General features: G+C 47.6%; 2 protein-coding genes across 2 annotated transcripts; one reads left to right on the forward strand and one right to left on the reverse strand.

Moving 5' to 3' along the window:
• The first annotated feature begins 1660 nt into the window (after window positions 1-1660).
• LOC133052144 (synaptophysin-like protein 1) lies at window positions 1661-3534 on the forward strand. Its single transcript, XM_061136912.1, is given in 4 exon segments — window positions 1661-1670; window positions 2466-2572; window positions 3071-3470; window positions 3473-3534. Coding segments are annotated over 4 exon segments (579 nt in total).
• A 6830-nt stretch (window positions 3535-10364) lies between these two features.
• LOC133052145 (olfactory receptor 10R2-like) lies at window positions 10365-12335 on the reverse strand. The gene is made up of 2 exons (XM_061136913.1): window positions 11395-12335; window positions 10365-10371 (listed from the first exon to the last, which is right to left on the reverse strand). The coding sequence occupies exons 1-2, from the start codon at window positions 12333-12335 to the stop codon at window positions 10365-10367; spliced, it is 948 nt and encodes a 315-aa protein (XP_060992896.1).
• Between the last annotated feature and the right edge of the window lie 4095 nt (window positions 12336-16430).

Consider the following 16430-nt stretch of genomic DNA (forward strand, 5'->3'; position numbering starts at 1 on the left):
ATGAAATTCAAGTCTCCGCAGAGGAGGAGGAGGAAGAGAAGCATGTCCCCCCTCTGTCCCCGCACATCTATAAGCCCAGAGCACCACACTTCTTCTTTAGGCTTAACCCGCGATTATGGCTCCTCCTGAGCTGAGACTGGCCCTGGCCGCCACCCACCACCCCATCCGGGGCCCCAGCGCCCTTTATTTTATTTTATTTTTTTTTAATTTTTTTAAAATTTTTATTAGTTGGAGGCTAATTACTTCACAACATTGCAGTGGGTTTTGTCATACATTGACATGAATCAGCCATGGAGTTACATGTATTCCCCATCCCGATCCCCCCTCCCACCTCCCTCTCCACCTGATTCCTCTGGGTCTTTCCAGTGCACCAGGATGAAACCAGCCCCCTTTAGAACTGACAGAACCAACAGGGGGCCGTTAACATTGAGCTCCTTCTGAACTGGCGCTCGCAATGGAGTACTTTAAGACAGGAAGTTGCAGGCGATCTTTGCCTGAGCGAGTGATGCGAAAGGCACGGTGAGGCTGATGGTGGAGATACGGTTAAGGCACCATCCACACCAGTCATTTTGCCTGTACGTCAGGCTCCCTGCTCACAGAGAACCACCTTCTCTCACAAGGCCGCTGCCAGACACCCTGGATATCACCGCCTGACCCTCTGGATCCCTTCAGGTTGCTTTTCTTCACCACCATCCCCGGGCAGCCAGACCACCCCTGACCCATACCCTCCAGCCCCCCAGAGTACCCTCCTCCTACACTTTAGGCCCCGCCACCTGCAACCCCCCCAAACCACCCCTAGCCCACACCCCGACCCCCGTGGCCGCCCGGCCCCTGGGGCTCCTGGAATAGGATACAACTGGAGGGCTCGGTTAATCAGAACTCTGGCTCCAGGTGCAGCGTCTCCACCAGGCCCTGGAGCGTGGGGTGCCCCCGGGATCTGCGGAATACCACTGGCTGCACCACCTGACTCTCCTGCAGCACTGGGGCCTCTGGGATCAGCCAGGTCGCCAGAGCCACCAGGGACTCCAGGACTGATAGCGTCACCAGCGCCAGCTGGGTCGCCAGGGCCATTGTGGCCACCAGCACCACCCGGCATGCCGCGGTCGTCACGTGCTGTGCCAGCTGCAAAGGCCACGGCACCTGTGTCTTCATCGGCTGCCCTCGCGGCTCCTCCACCGTGTGCCTCGGACTCCATCTTGAACCCCTCTCCCCCTCCCCCTGCGGCATGAAAGACTGAACCCTCCCTACAGAATCCAGCCCTATAGTGCGACCGGCAACTCAGCATCAGCAGAGCGCCTGCACAAACAAACCCTGGTCCTACCTCACAATTGGTTCCCACTGACAATGGGCGTCCCCTGCTGAAGCTTCACGTGTTCACGTGCAGTGTCGCCCCAATGTGCGGGCAGAGACACACCCACGTGGTCTGCACCCTCTAAGTTAGCCCTGCCTCAGGCCCAGAAACCTGATAAATGACTCAGCTGTTGTGAGGCCTCTGGGTGGCGCTTCACCCTTAGTGTGAGAGCAGCTCCTCAGTGCGCATGCTCAAACAGACCCCACCCCACTCCTCAGGGCACGCGACTGTTTCCCGTCTGAGCCTGCAAACCCCAAGTGAGCCCCGGTCCCTGTGCATCTCCAAGACCGCTCTGCTGCCAACCTGGCCATGCTCACAGGTGAGCATCCTGCTGAGCGCAGGTCCTTATCTTGGACTTCTGGAGGGGAGTCGGGCACTGCTGGGTCAGGGCCAGTGTGTCCCTCTGGTGTCCCGCATGTAGCTCATGTGTGTGTATGTGCTTCTATGTGTGTGAGCACATGGGCAGGTACATGCACATGGGCGTGTGAGCGTGTGTGTCTGTGTGTGTGCCCGAGAGAGAGAGTGCCCATGCACAGGTGCCAGCACACGGGTGTGTGCCTGTGTGTGTGAGACAGCGTGTACACAGGTGCATGCACATAGGGGTGTGCATGTGTATGTGGAGGTTCATGCACATAGGCGTGTGCATGTGTGTGCAGGTGCTTTGACATGGTCATGGGCATGTGTGTGAGAGAGAAAGCAAGCACATGCTCAGGTGTTGCACATGGGTGTGTCTTTGTGTGTGTGAGAGTTTGTCATCAGTTGCATGAACATGTGTGTGTGCACGAGAGAGCACACGGTTCAGGTGCATGCATATGGGCATGTGTGTATGTGTGTGTGGGCACATATGCAGGGCCCCACCCTGGACACATGAGTCCAGGGATTCGGAGTGGGCTCTGCCTGGCCGCCTGGGGAGGGAAGCGGGGACTGCTGTTGGATTCACTGGGGATGCCTTGGGGATGTCATGGGGCTCTGGGCACACAGACCACAGGAACTCTAGATTGTGGGCCTCCTACGGCCCCCCAGAAACATGGGAGGGACTGGCTGGACCCAAGGGCTGCAGGAGAAGCAGTGTCCCCTGGGACACTCCCAGTCTCTTGGCCCTCTGCTGGCACAGCGTTCGTGGGTTCACCCTCCCCAGGAACACAGTTGTGCGGCTCTCTGGGGGCCTGGAGGAGTCAAGTCAACAGGCAGGGTACAGCCGAGGGTGATGGCAGGGCTGGGGTAAGTGTTTATCTCTTCCCCATACCCTTCTGCCCACAAGTCGGCAGGGTCAGCTGATGCATTACAGTGGGGATCCGGGGCTGCCTACCTGGCCTCCTCATGCTAGCCCCTACCCTGCCCTCTGGGATGGGCACCACTGCTGCAGGGACCTGAGGTGGGCACCCACCTGGGTGTGGCTCCCACGTGAGAGCTTCAAGCTGATTCCCTTTCCATGCCTCAAATCCTCCATGTGGCAGGTTCACTGAACCCCACGTGTCTGTCACATCCAGTCCTGAGATGGCTGAGGGGGCCCTTGAAGGGCTTCCCTTACACCCTGACATGGGATGGATGGGTGGGGCTGGGTGAGGGCCAGGGTCCAGTGGGGACACCCTTACTGTGCTAAAAGCTTCTGCAAACATAGCAATAAAGACATCATTTCCAGCGTGGCTGTGGAGCTCTGTGTGGTCGGTCCCCTTCTGTCACCCCGCTGTCCTAAGATGCTTTCCCTCCTTCCCTCAGAGAATCTCCTCTTTCCAGCTCAAACTCAGCCCACTCAAGGAGCCTCTCAGCTTCATGAAAGTCCTCGAGTGGAATGCTTCCATCTTTGCTTTTGCTACCTGTGGAGGTTTTAAGGGCAAAACAGAAATTCAAGGGCCTTGTGCTTATAAAGTTCCTGAGACTAGAATGACTCCAGCTACTTTTGGTTATCCATTCACGTTGAATGAAGCATTGTTTCAGATGCCTCAAAATGTAAATATCTGTAATGTCCATTGGAAAAATTATGTCCTTATTGGAGATTACTCTTCTGCACAGTTCTGTGTTACTTTTGCAGTCTTTGTCTTCCTGTACTGCATTGCTGCTCTTCTGCTCTATGTTGGTTACACTAACCTGCATCGTGATAGTTAAATGCTTTCCATGACTGACTTTGTAATTACTATTGTTGCCACTTTTTTGTGGTTGGTGAGCACTTCGGCTTGGGTTAAAGCTCTTAAAGTTACTAAAATAGCTACCAGTCACTATATTGTCCAGGAACTTAAGCCTTGTAATCTTCAGAAATGATGTATCATTTTGCCTATGTGACTAGTATGGGATCCCTAAATGTATCTGTGATCTTTGGCTTTCTGAATATGACACTTTGGGGAGGAAATGCTTGATTTGTGTACAAGGAGACCAGCTTTCACAGTCCATCACATAATTCTACTTCTCAAGGAGGTATTCCTCCTCCGACTGGAGTATAATCGAAGGGAGAAGTCCAATGTATGAAATAAGTATCTATACTATGACCTGTTCCCAACATCTTGAGAAGCACTTTTTGTTTCTAACAAAAGTAATGGCTTTTTAATAAATTGGTGGGTTTAAAATTTTGCTGCTTTTTTACATAAAACTTGTGCCCTTTCCTACAAATTCAAGATGTAAATGTATTCTCACATGTGAATTTGAAAATTCAGGGACTTATTATGAGATGATACACATTTTTAAATGAACAGTAATTTCTTCACTACACTGTTTTCCCTCCAAAGTGTTTACTCCTTAAGCCTTAATGTATATATATATCTTCAATCAGAAAATAGTTCTACTGTCATATCATAACAGTAAGAAAATATCTATTAGAATATACATTCAGTTCAGTCACTCAGTCATGTCTGACTTTTTGCAACTCCATGGACTGCAACACGCCAGGCCTCCCTGTCCATCACCAACTCCGGGAGTGTACTCAAAATCATGTCCATTGAGTTGAGGATTCCATACATCCGTCTCATCCTCTGTCAGCCCCTTGTCCTCCCAGCGTCAATCTTTCCCAGCATCGGGGTCTTTTCACATGAGTCAGTTCTTCACCTCAGGTGGCCAAAGTATTGGAATTTCAACTTCAGCATCAGTCCTTCCAATGAATATTCAGGACATCCTTTAGGATTGACTGGTTGGATCTCCTTGCAGTCCAAGGCACTCTCAAGAGTCTTCTCCAACATCACAGTTCAAAAGCATCAATTCTTCAGTGCTCAGCTTTCTTTATAGTCCAACTCTCACATCCATATATGACTAGTGGAAAAACCATAGCCTTGACTAGATGGACCTTTGCTGGCAAAGTAATGTCTCTGCTTTTTAATATGCTGTTTGGTTTGGTCATAGCTCTTCTTCCAAGGAGCAAGAGTCTTTTAATTTCATGGCTGCAGTCACCATCTGCAGTAATTTTGGAGCTCAAGACAATAAAGTGTCTCACTGTTTCTATTGTTTCTCCATCTATTTGCCATGAAGTGATGGGACTGGATGTCATGATCTTAGTTTTCTGAATGTTGAGTTTTAAGCCACCTTTTTCACTCTCCTCTTTTACTTTCATCAAGAGGCTCCTTAGTTCTTCTTTCTGCCATAAGGGTGGTGTCATGCAGATGACATCTCAGGAGATATCTCAGGTTATTGATATTTCCCCTGGCAATCTTGATTCCAGCTTGTGCTTCATCCAGCCCAGTGTTTCTCCTGATGTACTCTGCATATAAGTTAAATAAGCAGGGCGACAATATACAGCCTTGACATAATCCTTTCCCTATTTGGAACCAGTCTGTTGTTCCATGTCCAGTTCTAACTGTTGCTTCCTGACCTGCATACAGATTTCTCAGGAGGCAGGTCAGGCAGTCTAGTATTCCCATCTCTTTCAGAATTTTCCACAGTTTGTTGTGATCCACACAGTCAAAAGCTTTGGTATAGTCAATAAAGCAGAAATAGATATTTTTCTGGAACTCCCTTGCTTTTTATATGATCCAATGGATATTGGCAGTTTGATCTCTGGTTCTTCTGCCTTTTCTAAAACTACCTTGAACATCTGGAAGTTCACGGTTCATGTATTGCTGAAGCCTGGCTTGGAGAATTTTGAGCATTACTAGTATGTGAGATGAGTGCATTCATGCAGTAGTTTGAACATTCTTTGACATTGCCTTTCTTAGGGATTGGAATGAAACCTGACCTTTTCCAGTCCTGTGGCCACAGCTGAAATTTCCAAATTTGCTGGTATATTGAGTGCAGCACTTTCACAGCCGCATCTTTCAGGATTTGAAATAGCTATCCTGGAATTCCATCACCTCCACTAGCTTTGTTCGTAGTGATGCTTCCTAAGGCCCACTTGACTTCACATTCCAGGATGTCTGGCTCTAGGTGAGTGATCACACCATCATGATTATCTGGGTCGTGAAGATCTTTTTTGTACAGTTCTTCTGGGTATTCTTGCCACCGCTTCTTAAGATCTACTGCTTCTGTTAGGTCCATACAATTTCTGTCTTTTATTGAGCCCATCTTTGCATGAAATGTCCTTTGGTATCTCTAATTTTCTTGACGAGTCCTCTAGTCTTTCCCATTCTATTGTTTTCCTCTATGTCTTAGCATTGATCACTGAGGAAGGCTTTCTTATCTCTCCTTGGTATTCTTTGGAACTATACATTCAAATGGGTATATCTTTCCTTTTCTCCTTTGCCTTTCACTTATCTTCCATGCACAGCTATTTGTAAGGCCTCCTCAGACAACCATTTTGCCTTTTTGCACTTCTTTTTTCTTGGGGGTGAACTTGATCCCTGCCTCCGTACAGTGTCACAAACCTCTGTCCCTAGTTCTTCAGGCACTCTGTCTATCAGATCTAGTCCCTAGAATCTATTTCTCACTTCCGCTGTATAATCGTAAGGGATTTTATTTAGATCATACCTGAATTGTCTAGTGTTGTTGTTTTTTTTTTTTCCTACTTTCTTCAGTTTAAGTCTGAATTTGGCAATAGGAAATTCATGATCTGAGCCACAGTCATCTCCCATTCTTGTTTTTGCTGACTGTATAGAGCTTCTCCATCTTTGGCTGCAAAGAATATAATCAATTTGATTTGGATATTGACAATCTAGTGATGTCCATACGTAGAGTCTTCTCTTGTGTTGTTGGAAGAAGGTGTTTGTGATGACCAGGCTTTCTCTTGGCAAAACTCTGTTAGCCTTTGCCCTGCTTCATTCTGTACTCCAAGGCCAAATTGAACTGTTACTCCAGGTATCCCTTGACTTCCTACTTTTGCATTCCAGTCCCATATAATGAAAAGGACATCTTTTTTGGGTGTTAGTTCTACAAGGTCTTGTAGGTCTTCATAGAACCATTCAGCTTCTGCTTCTTCAGCATTACTGGTCGGGCATAGACTTGGATTACCATGATATTGAATGGGTTGCCTTGGAAATGAAGAGAGATCATTCTGTCATTTTTGAGACTGCATCCAAGTACTGCGTTTTGGACTCTTGTTTTTTGACTGTGATGGCTTCTCCATTTCTTCTAAGTGATTCTTGCCCACAGTAGCAGATACCAAGGTCATCTGAGTTAAATTCACCCATTCCAGTCCATTTTAGTTCCCTAGTTCCTAAAATGTTGATGTCATCTCCTGTTTGACCACTTCCAGTTTGCCATTATTCATGGACCTAACATTCCAGGTTCCTATGCAATATGGCTCTTTACAGCATTGGACTTTACTTCCAACACCAGTCACATCCACAACTGGGTGTTGGTTTTGCTTTGACTCCCATCTCTTCCTTCTTTCTGGAGTTATTTCTCCACTGATCTCCAGTAGTATATTGGGCACCTACCGACCTGGGGAATTCATCTTTCAGTCGACCCAGTTTCCACCTCAGTCAGTCTCTCCCATCAGGAAGCTTCCATAAGCCTCTTATCCTTCTCCATCAGAGGGCAGACAGACTGAAAACCACCATCACAGAAAACTAGCCAATTTGATCACATGAACTGCAGCCTTGTGTAACTTAATGAAACTATGAGCCATGCCGTGTAGGGCCACCCAAGACGAACGGGTCATGGTGGAGAGTTCTGACAAAACGTGGTCCACTGGAGAAAGGAATGGCAAACCACTTCAGTATTCTTGCCTTGAGAACCCCATGAACAGTATGAACAGTATGACCAACCTAGACAGCATATTAAAAAGCAGAGACATTCCTTTGCCAGCAAAGGTCCATCTAGTCAAAACTATGGTTTTTCCAGTAGTCATGTATGGATGTGAGAGTTGGACCATAAAGAAGGCTGAGTGCCGAAGAATTGATGCTTTTGAAATGTGGCGTTGGAGAAGACCCCTGAGAGCCCCTTGGACTGCGAGATCAAACCTGTCAATTCTCAAGGAAATCTGTCCTGAATATTCATTGGAAGGTCTGATGCTGAAGCTGAAACTCCAGTACTTTGGCCATCTGATGGTGAAGAACTGACTCATTGAAAAGGGACCTGATGCTGGGAAAGGTTAAAGGCAGGTGAAGAAGGGAACAACAGAGGACGATATGGTTGGATGGCATCAGTGACTCAATGGACATGAGTTTGAACAAGCTCTGGGAGTGGGTGATGGACAGGGAGGCCTGGTGTGCTGCAGTCCATGGGGTCACAAAGAGTAGGACATGACTGAGTGACTAAACTGACTGACTGACCATGTTCCAGTCATTGTGCTCAACAATAAACCCAAAAGAGGTCATTTCATCCTCACATATACCGCCATTTTCACCATGATTATCTTTAATAGTGGGATGATTTTTTTTTTCTTTTCCACGCTTGCCTATATTTTCTCTGTCTCTGACAGTGACTGTGGGTTACATTTGTAATCCCCCCCCCAAAAAAAATTAAGAAACTTAGTCAGATATTGTTTAGAAAAAATTTCAATTAGTCCCCAAGTGAACTATTTTGCCAAAGTTTTGGTTACCCTGTTTAAATCATTTGAGGTTGATGTTTCCCCTGAAAGTGGTGCTAATTGGCACCTTTTCTTGACGCAATTAGAAGCTCCGTCATGATGTCTCTCAGGTCCCTGAGCCTTGGGGCCTTGGCTAACCATCGGGGGCGGGGGGCGGGGCAGGGTGGCACAGCTCTGCCTGCCTTTGTGACTTTGAGCTGCTGCCAAAAAGCAACCCTTTCTATCTAAGTTGCATGCATAATGCTCATCGCACCTGGACAGGTGTTCCTCTAGAGGACAAGTGAGAGTTTGCTTCAGCAGTGTTTCATCACTATCACATGAGCATTTTTTGCTCTTTTACTTCTTCCAAGTACATGTGTGTACATGCACGTGTGCAGGTAAACACAGAAACCACACACCCACACCAAGCCGTTTTCACATGGCCCAGCACATCACAGCCCCACCTCGCACAGACACTTCTGGCTAGTTATCAGTCAAGGCCTGCACCTTTTTGAATCAGAGAAGACTTGTTTGGAATAGAGTAAATATATTTAAAACAGATTAGGTATAATCTTTTATGACTAAGGCTAAGCAGTGATAGGGCCTGAGCATATAAATTCAAGGAAGTTGATGGTTAAACCAGCAAGGCTCTCATTGCCAGATACTGAAAATATTTTTTGAATTTCTGAGCTTCAAGTCAGTGCAGACACCTAAACCCAGATGTCCTGTAGGACCTGGACCCAGCCAGCCCTAGCTGACCTCACTCTATTTCTGCCACTTTCCAATGCTTCCCTCTTCTTCCTTTATTGCTTTGATGACAGTCTTTTTCCACATCCTCCTACTCTCTCTACTGCCATCCATCTAATCATGTTCAGTCATTAAGTTGTGTCTGACTCTGGCAACCCCCTGGATTACAATCCACCAGGCTTCTCTGTCCATAGAATTCTCCAGGCAAGAATACTGGAGTGGGTTAGCCATTTCCTCCCCTAGGAGATCTTCTTGACCCAGGGAGCAAATCTACATTTCCTGCATCTCTTGCACTGGCAGGCAGATTATTTACCACTGAGCCACCTGGGAAGCCCATTCATCTAATCAATACCCCAGATTATCCCTAGGCACTCAACCTAGGCTGCCTTTTACCAGTGTGGCATCATCTTTTACCTGATACATTCCTCTACCCCTGCTCTCTCGGAACCCCTCCTCTGATGGGAAGGTCAATGGGTTATTATCACATCACCTAGGATCTCCCTCAACCCCTATAGACCCACACCCTGTCCTATCCCACCCAAGAGAGGTTCTCCCTCCTCCCTGCCCCGCCCCCCCCCCCCCCCGCCGTGCTGCCAGACCCCCATTTGATTGCCTGGAAGTGGTGGAAGCACCTATATTTGCACCCCTGCCCATCGAAGGCCATGTGTATGTATGTGTGTTCATGCGCATGAATACCTGGGTTGGGGCTGTCCCGCCTTCCTTGCACACACAGCAAGGCCATGGTGGTCAGCTGTCATCCCGTCAGAGATGTCCCATTGTCTTAAGTGTGAACTGGACTGAGACAGTTATTAAAAAGAGGTCCAGAAGTAAGAGGCATCTAAGCTGTGCCTTAAAGTGAAGGGGAGATGAGTGGTGAGAGTAGGTGAGGATTTCTCAGCAAGGGGACTGCTTGGGAAGAGGAGACTAGTCGGTACCTTAATTCCTCTAAAGTCTTTATTATGGACTTTTCACATCTACACACAAGGAGAGAGGACAGTATTTAAAAAAAAAAAAAAAGCTACCTATATTTCACCCAGCTTCAACACTTGTCAACATTTCACTGAATTATTTTGAAAATAAGGAAGGATTTATGGATGAGAAATAATATTTCTTGAAAAGATAAGAGGCATCCCTCTAAGTTTGTCTAATTAAAGGGGCATCACAGGGCCCTGGAGCACAGGGCCTGAGTACGGTTGCAACACAAAGGTTTTCTTGGTTGCTGTCTCTCTCTCTCTTTCACTTCTGTTCTCTGTGCACAGAGATTGAAATTAGTGATCACCTCACCTTCCCTTCGATCAACCTAGAATCATCATCAGGGTTCCTGCAAGGATCTCAGAATGTTATCTCACCCTGCCCCTCCAGGCTCTGACCTTCTTCAGGTCTGAGGGCACAGAAGGAAGCTCAGCTCCTGGGGGATTGGGCAGGGCGATGTGAGAGCCCCTGGTACCACACCAGGATGTGGTAGTTCTCAGCACCACTGATTCGGTGCCCTGCTTGCCAAGGCCACCTCCAAGTGTTGTCCCATGCCATCCTTGTCGCAGTCCTAGGAGATGTGGAAGAGTATCACCCCTATTGAATAACAACACGAGCCTCTCTTTCTGCAGAGCATCAATAGCACTGAACTGTCACTGGTCCATCAGCTCTTTTGGCAGAGCCTCTAGTGGATTCTCCCCTGTTGCCTCCATCTTCTCTCGGCAACTTGCAGTGGCCTTGGCACAGGCCACACAGCAAGTAGGACTGGACATGAGAAACAGTTACCCGCATGGTTCCTGCCCTCCCAAGATCTGCCACTCCCACTGACATGTGCCCTCTGGTGACTCTGAGTGTCCCTTTGAGGCAGGAGATGGGGTCATCACCTAGGAATGATCAGGGAGGTGGTAGGAGCCATGAACTAAGGAGGGCAGGCAAGGCTGGCAATAATGGATGCTCATGGAGGCTTTGGGGGGGTTCAGTGAGGAATGTTTTGGGGGGGTTAAACCGTCAGCAAGTATATTATTGACTGAACCTCAAGGCTACAGGCAGGCACTCATTGTGGTGGTTGAGTTGCCCAGTGAAGGGTCATCACGGACCCAGATCCTTTTCCTCCTCACCCTTCTAACAGCATGTGGGTGTCCCTAGGCTTGGTGGTGGGATGAATCACTCCTTCCTATGAAGTAATAGCTTGTAACCATGGTGTTAAAATAATTTGCTTTATTTTAGTATTTTGGCTAGACAAACATTCACTAACACCCCAGAGCCACCCCATCTAAGAAAGCATTAGGGTTTGTTCCATCTCTGACCACAAGAAAGGGCACGATAAGGTCCAGGCACCTGCAGAACCTCAGGACAGCCCTCAGGATGGGGCACAGAGCTGCAAGGGGTGCAGTGAGATGACCAAATGGGCTCTTGCACGTGGACCCCCATTCCCCGTTCCCATGCACGGGACCACCACCTGGTCCAGTCATGTCTCTCCAGGAGTCTCTTGAGGGCACCCTTGACTTCCTTATTCCTCAGACTATAGATCATAGGGTAGAGCATGGGAGTGACGTTGGTGTAGATTAAAGACACAATTTTGTCCTGTTCTGGGGTGTAGCATGACCTGGGGCGAATGTAGATGAATATTGCACAGCCATAGTGCAGAAGGGAGACCAGTAGGTGCCCAGCACAGGTGGAGAAGGCTTTGCTCCTGCCTTCAGCCGAGTGGATTCTGAGGATGGCAGTGATAATGAACCCATAGGAGAGCAGGATCAGCAGGAAAGGGATCAACAAGATGAGCAAGCAAACAAGGAAGACTGCAATCTCATTGGCCTGTGTGTCCGAGCAGGCCAGGAATAGCACAGCAGGGATGTCACAGAAGAAATGATTGATCTTGTGGGACTGACAAAAGGGCAGGAGGAATATCAGTGTGGTGAGGGTGAGTGAGAGTGCAAAGCCGCTGATGCATGCCAGAGCCAGCATCTGCACACACGCAGTCCTGGTGACAATGAATGTGTAGTGAAGGGGCTTGCAGATGGCCACGAAGCGGTCATAGGCCATCACAGCCAGGAGGAAACACTCTGCTCCACCCAGTGAGATGAAGAGATGCATTTGCAGGGCACATCCCAGAAAGGGCATCCGCTGGCTCCCGGACAGGATATTGGCCAGCATGTTGGGGACGATGACCAATATATAGCAGATTTCAATGGTGGACAGGTTGCGGAGGAAGAAATACATGGGAGTCTGGAGGCATGAGTCAAAGAGGGTGATAAGCACAATAGTCATGTGTCCTGCTAGGGTGACAAGATGCATGATTAGAAAGAGTCCAAAAAAGAAGATTTGTAGTTCAGCCAGGTCCCCAAAGCCCAAGATAATAAACTCAGAGCTTAAGGTGAGGTTTCTCTGCAATAGGACCATCCTTTATTCTCCTTTATAGAGCTCCTGGGCTGGAAAAGTCAGCTTTCTAGCAATCCACTCGGTCATGGGAGCCTCTGGAGTCCTTTCTACAGATGGCCGTTGTCCTCATTCTATGAGCTTTTGGACTTCTGTCTTCTGTTCACTGAGAGCAAAGGCACACTCACTCTGATGTGACATCAGTTTGCCTGTTGTTACAGAAATGAACTGAGATGAGTAAAATCTATGTATGAAGTAGTTTTTAATAGACACTGTTAATAGTCCTCCTTCTGGCTACATTTTGAAGGGTTGTCTCATTGGAGTGATTGGGAACTGAGGTTGTTACTTTAAAGTGAAAGTCACTCAGTTGTGTCTGACTCTTTGTGACCCCATGGACTATACAGTCCATAGAATTCTCTAGGCTAGAATACTGGAGTGGATAGCCTTTCTCTTGTCCAGGGGATCTTCCCAACCCAGGGACCAAGCCCAGGTCTCCTGCACTGCAGGCAGATTCTTTACCAGCTGAGCCACCAGGGAAGCCCAAGAATACTGGAGTGGGTAGCCTATTCCTTCTCCAGAAGATCTTCCTCACCCAGGAATCAAACCAGGGTCTCCTGCATTGCAGGTGGATTCTTTAGCAGCTGAACTACCAGGGAAGCCAGTTAATAAGCATTTTAAAATATAAAGTGACTCTGTGAAGCAGTGTGACGTGTTTCCTCTGTCATTTGTAAACTGGATTAGATGGCAGTCCCCAGAATTCCAGTAATGCTGTGGAAATATTGCCATTTTAATTTACAACCGGGATAAACTACATTCAACCAGGAACCAAGGGATCTAAGTTCTAGTTGTCATCTTGCACCATGTGACCCTGAATACTCTCAACTTCTGAAGTCAGAAGCCTCATCACAAATGAAAGGCGCTGAATCGGATGTTACTTAAACTTAGGTTTAAACAGACACTGGGCCGACAGGGTCATTGACACTATAGGGAATTCTGTAGAACATAAGGTCCAGCAAGTCGATCTTAAAGACACTTTGACTTTGTGCATCAGCTATGTTGTCCCTACCTTGCCACTCCCCCAAACTCCCAGAATCCTGCATCCTGTGAACAGGATGTCCAGACAGGAAGAAGCATCACCAGCAGGAGTTTCTGTCTCTCCTGTTCCAGCTGTACTCAGTCTCAGGGTGACCCCAACTTACTTGTCACCCTTTTCTGAGCCCTGGACTGACTTAGTTGCCCCCCTAGCTTCTTCCCACAGTGCCCCAGGCTTCCTCAACCATATTATTCACCACTGAGTCTTGTAATTCTTTAATTCTTTTTCTGGCTACCCCAACAGCCTGTGAGCTCCATGATGGCAAGGATGATGCCACAGTAAGCCTCACAGATAGTGGCTGGCACATGTTAGTATTATTGATAAAGATTTGTTGACTAAAAGCCTGCTCATTTCTGCATCCTCCACACTTAGGACCAATTGGACATGGAGTAGATACCCAAAATATATTCTGGAGTTCATGTTAAGGGAGATTAGGGAATCTTTGACATACTGGGGGTGTGGAGCTCATGATTGTCTGGGGAGGATGTAGAGTGAGAAGAACAGAAGGCAAAGCGGTGGACCCAGTCATGGGGAGCCTAACAGGACAGAACTAGGGACAAGAACTCTCAGGACACAGGAGTTGAGTCGCCAACGTGACAGTGGCTTTAGCTGCTTTGTGTCCTGAATGTGGGAAGAACCAGGCACCTTCTGGGACTTTGGGAGACATGTTTACTTCTTTATTCCCCTAGTAGGACCCATATTTCAAGTAGGAAGGCTTGTGTTTAGCCTTTGATTTCTTCCTGTGCATCCCTTTCACACGGCAGAAGATAGAAGATTGCTAAACAATGTAGAGAACCAAGACATTGAAAATCAACAGGAGTTAAGGGCCTCCTGGAAATGGAGGTGTCACTTCAAGGACAGGCGCTCACTTAGGTACCATTTCGACTGGGGCTGCTGTGTTAGGTCCATTGAAACCTGAAAAGTCATCTTGCCAATAGTTTTTCTTGGCTATCTACAATGTTTGTGATGCTAGTTTTTCAGACACTTGCCTGTTATTCTTTTTTTTTTTTTAATTGAACCAAAGAGCAACTAGAGTCTCTAATTTGGATGGGTCCCTGGAGGACTGTTTGCCCACTTGTCAGTGCAGAGCAGATGATTATGAAGTCTTCCCTAGATGGTGCCTTCCCTGCTCCCAGCCCTGCCACCAGCTCTTCCTGGAAAACTACACTAAGTCCCTGCCTGGTAGAGTGCACAGCCAAGCCCAGCTTTCTGCTCTGCCAACAGTCTGAGTGAGGCCACGCTTCTAGGTTCTCAGTTCTCTTCCTTGGACTCAGACCCTTGGCTCTGGCTTTGCCACACCCAGTCACTTGCACTCTTTTTTTTTTTTTTTCCCATGACAGGACTGCAGGCCTGTGGGGACTGCTTTGTTTTATTTGGGCCCTCAACCTTGGAAATACTGAAAACACATGAATAAAAGTCACATGAGATCCAAATACTTAAAAAATGAGAAATGATAGTCAGGGTGAAAGTTTCTGGTCTTTCAAGCCTCGCCCTGCTCTCCAGAGTAAATCACTCTCAGCCTTGAGGCTCACTTCTTTGCTCTGTGTGCACAAGCACAGGCACCCCCCCCCCCAACACATATATGAATATACACACAGGCACATTCCCACCTGTGTGCCCAGAAACAAACATACACACACTTTACACACACCAGCATAAGCACAATCACATGTACACACACACACACACACACACACCTAATACACACATGCATGCAAGTATTAACACATGCACACATGCATCCATATATTCACACACTCACATGTGTATATATATAAACATTCATTACCCATTAACAAGCTGAAATAGGATCATATTATACAGACTCACTGCCCTTAGTGTTTTCACCTATTAATGTGTCTGGAAGAAGTTTTCAGTCAGTGCATACTGGTTTGCTTCATTCTTTTAACTGCTGCATTCTATAGTGTGGATGTGCTATAATGTAATTAATTATGATTAAATAATAATAAAATCTATAAACATAAGTAAATGAAACATGATTAAAATGAATGAGACTTTAATCAGTCTTTCACTACTTCACGGTTGAAGTGGTTTCTATTTGTTCCTCACCACACGCCATGGTCTGAAGCACAACCCTGCTGTGAATGCAGCTCCTGCTGTCTTCCTGCATCCCTAGGGCAGCCCTGAAAAAGAGACCTGATGTTACCTGGGAGGTGCAGATCAGTGTGTGAAGTGAAAAGCCAGGGGGAAGCCAGAGAAGGAAGAAAAGCCTCTCTTCAGGGAAGCAGGGCCAAGTGGCCTGCACCTGGTGACGCAGCTTTCCCACAGCTAGGCAGGTGGCTCTCCTGCATGTTTGGACCACGGGCAGCGAGTCCCGGAAAGGCCTGCCTGCTGGCTGGCAGGAAGGCAGTGTCCTCAGAGGAGCTGCTCTATTCTGTCATTTACATAGAGGCGGTGGAGGCAGGACTCAAGTAGCCCTAGGGGAAGAGAGGTGGGGCTGTGGTCCAGTCCCCTGAGGGGAGTGCCTTCCCCAGGTTGTACAGCTGAACCCAAACCCAATGACTTAGGTTTTCTTTGCAAAAACTCTGGTCTAGACGTTGACAACCTGGTTGAAGTCAGATCTGGTGAAAGTGCAGGGCCCACTGTGCTGGCCCCAGAATGTGAATGGACCTCAGGCAGAAAATGTACAGGTTTCCCTGAGTTCACATCAAGCCTTCAAGTCTTGCTATAAAGGAGTGTACAGTGAGCAGTGGAATCTGAAATTGGAGAGCTTGTAAGCCACCCCCCAAACACCAAAGCTGAGATTCTACAATGGGACAGAATCAGGGCCATCAGAGTTTCCATTTTTAACCTGCAAAATCTGAGTCATCAAACTAGCTTTATTGAATGAAATGGGGAATAAAAGTTATGAAAGCTTGAGAAAGCTACTACTCAGTTGACACCAGCTGCTGCCTAACACTTTCACCTTCCTGGCCCTGGTCTAGGTGATCTGCGTCATCGTACAGCCTCCATTCAGAAAGCAGTCCCTACCTGCAGCCACTGGGGACCGCTGACTGCAGGCCTTC

This window comes from Dama dama, chromosome X (assembly GCF_033118175.1).
Source record: "Dama dama isolate Ldn47 chromosome X, ASM3311817v1, whole genome shotgun sequence".
In the NCBI taxonomy this organism is placed as follows: Eukaryota; Metazoa; Chordata; class Mammalia; order Artiodactyla; family Cervidae; genus Dama; species Dama dama.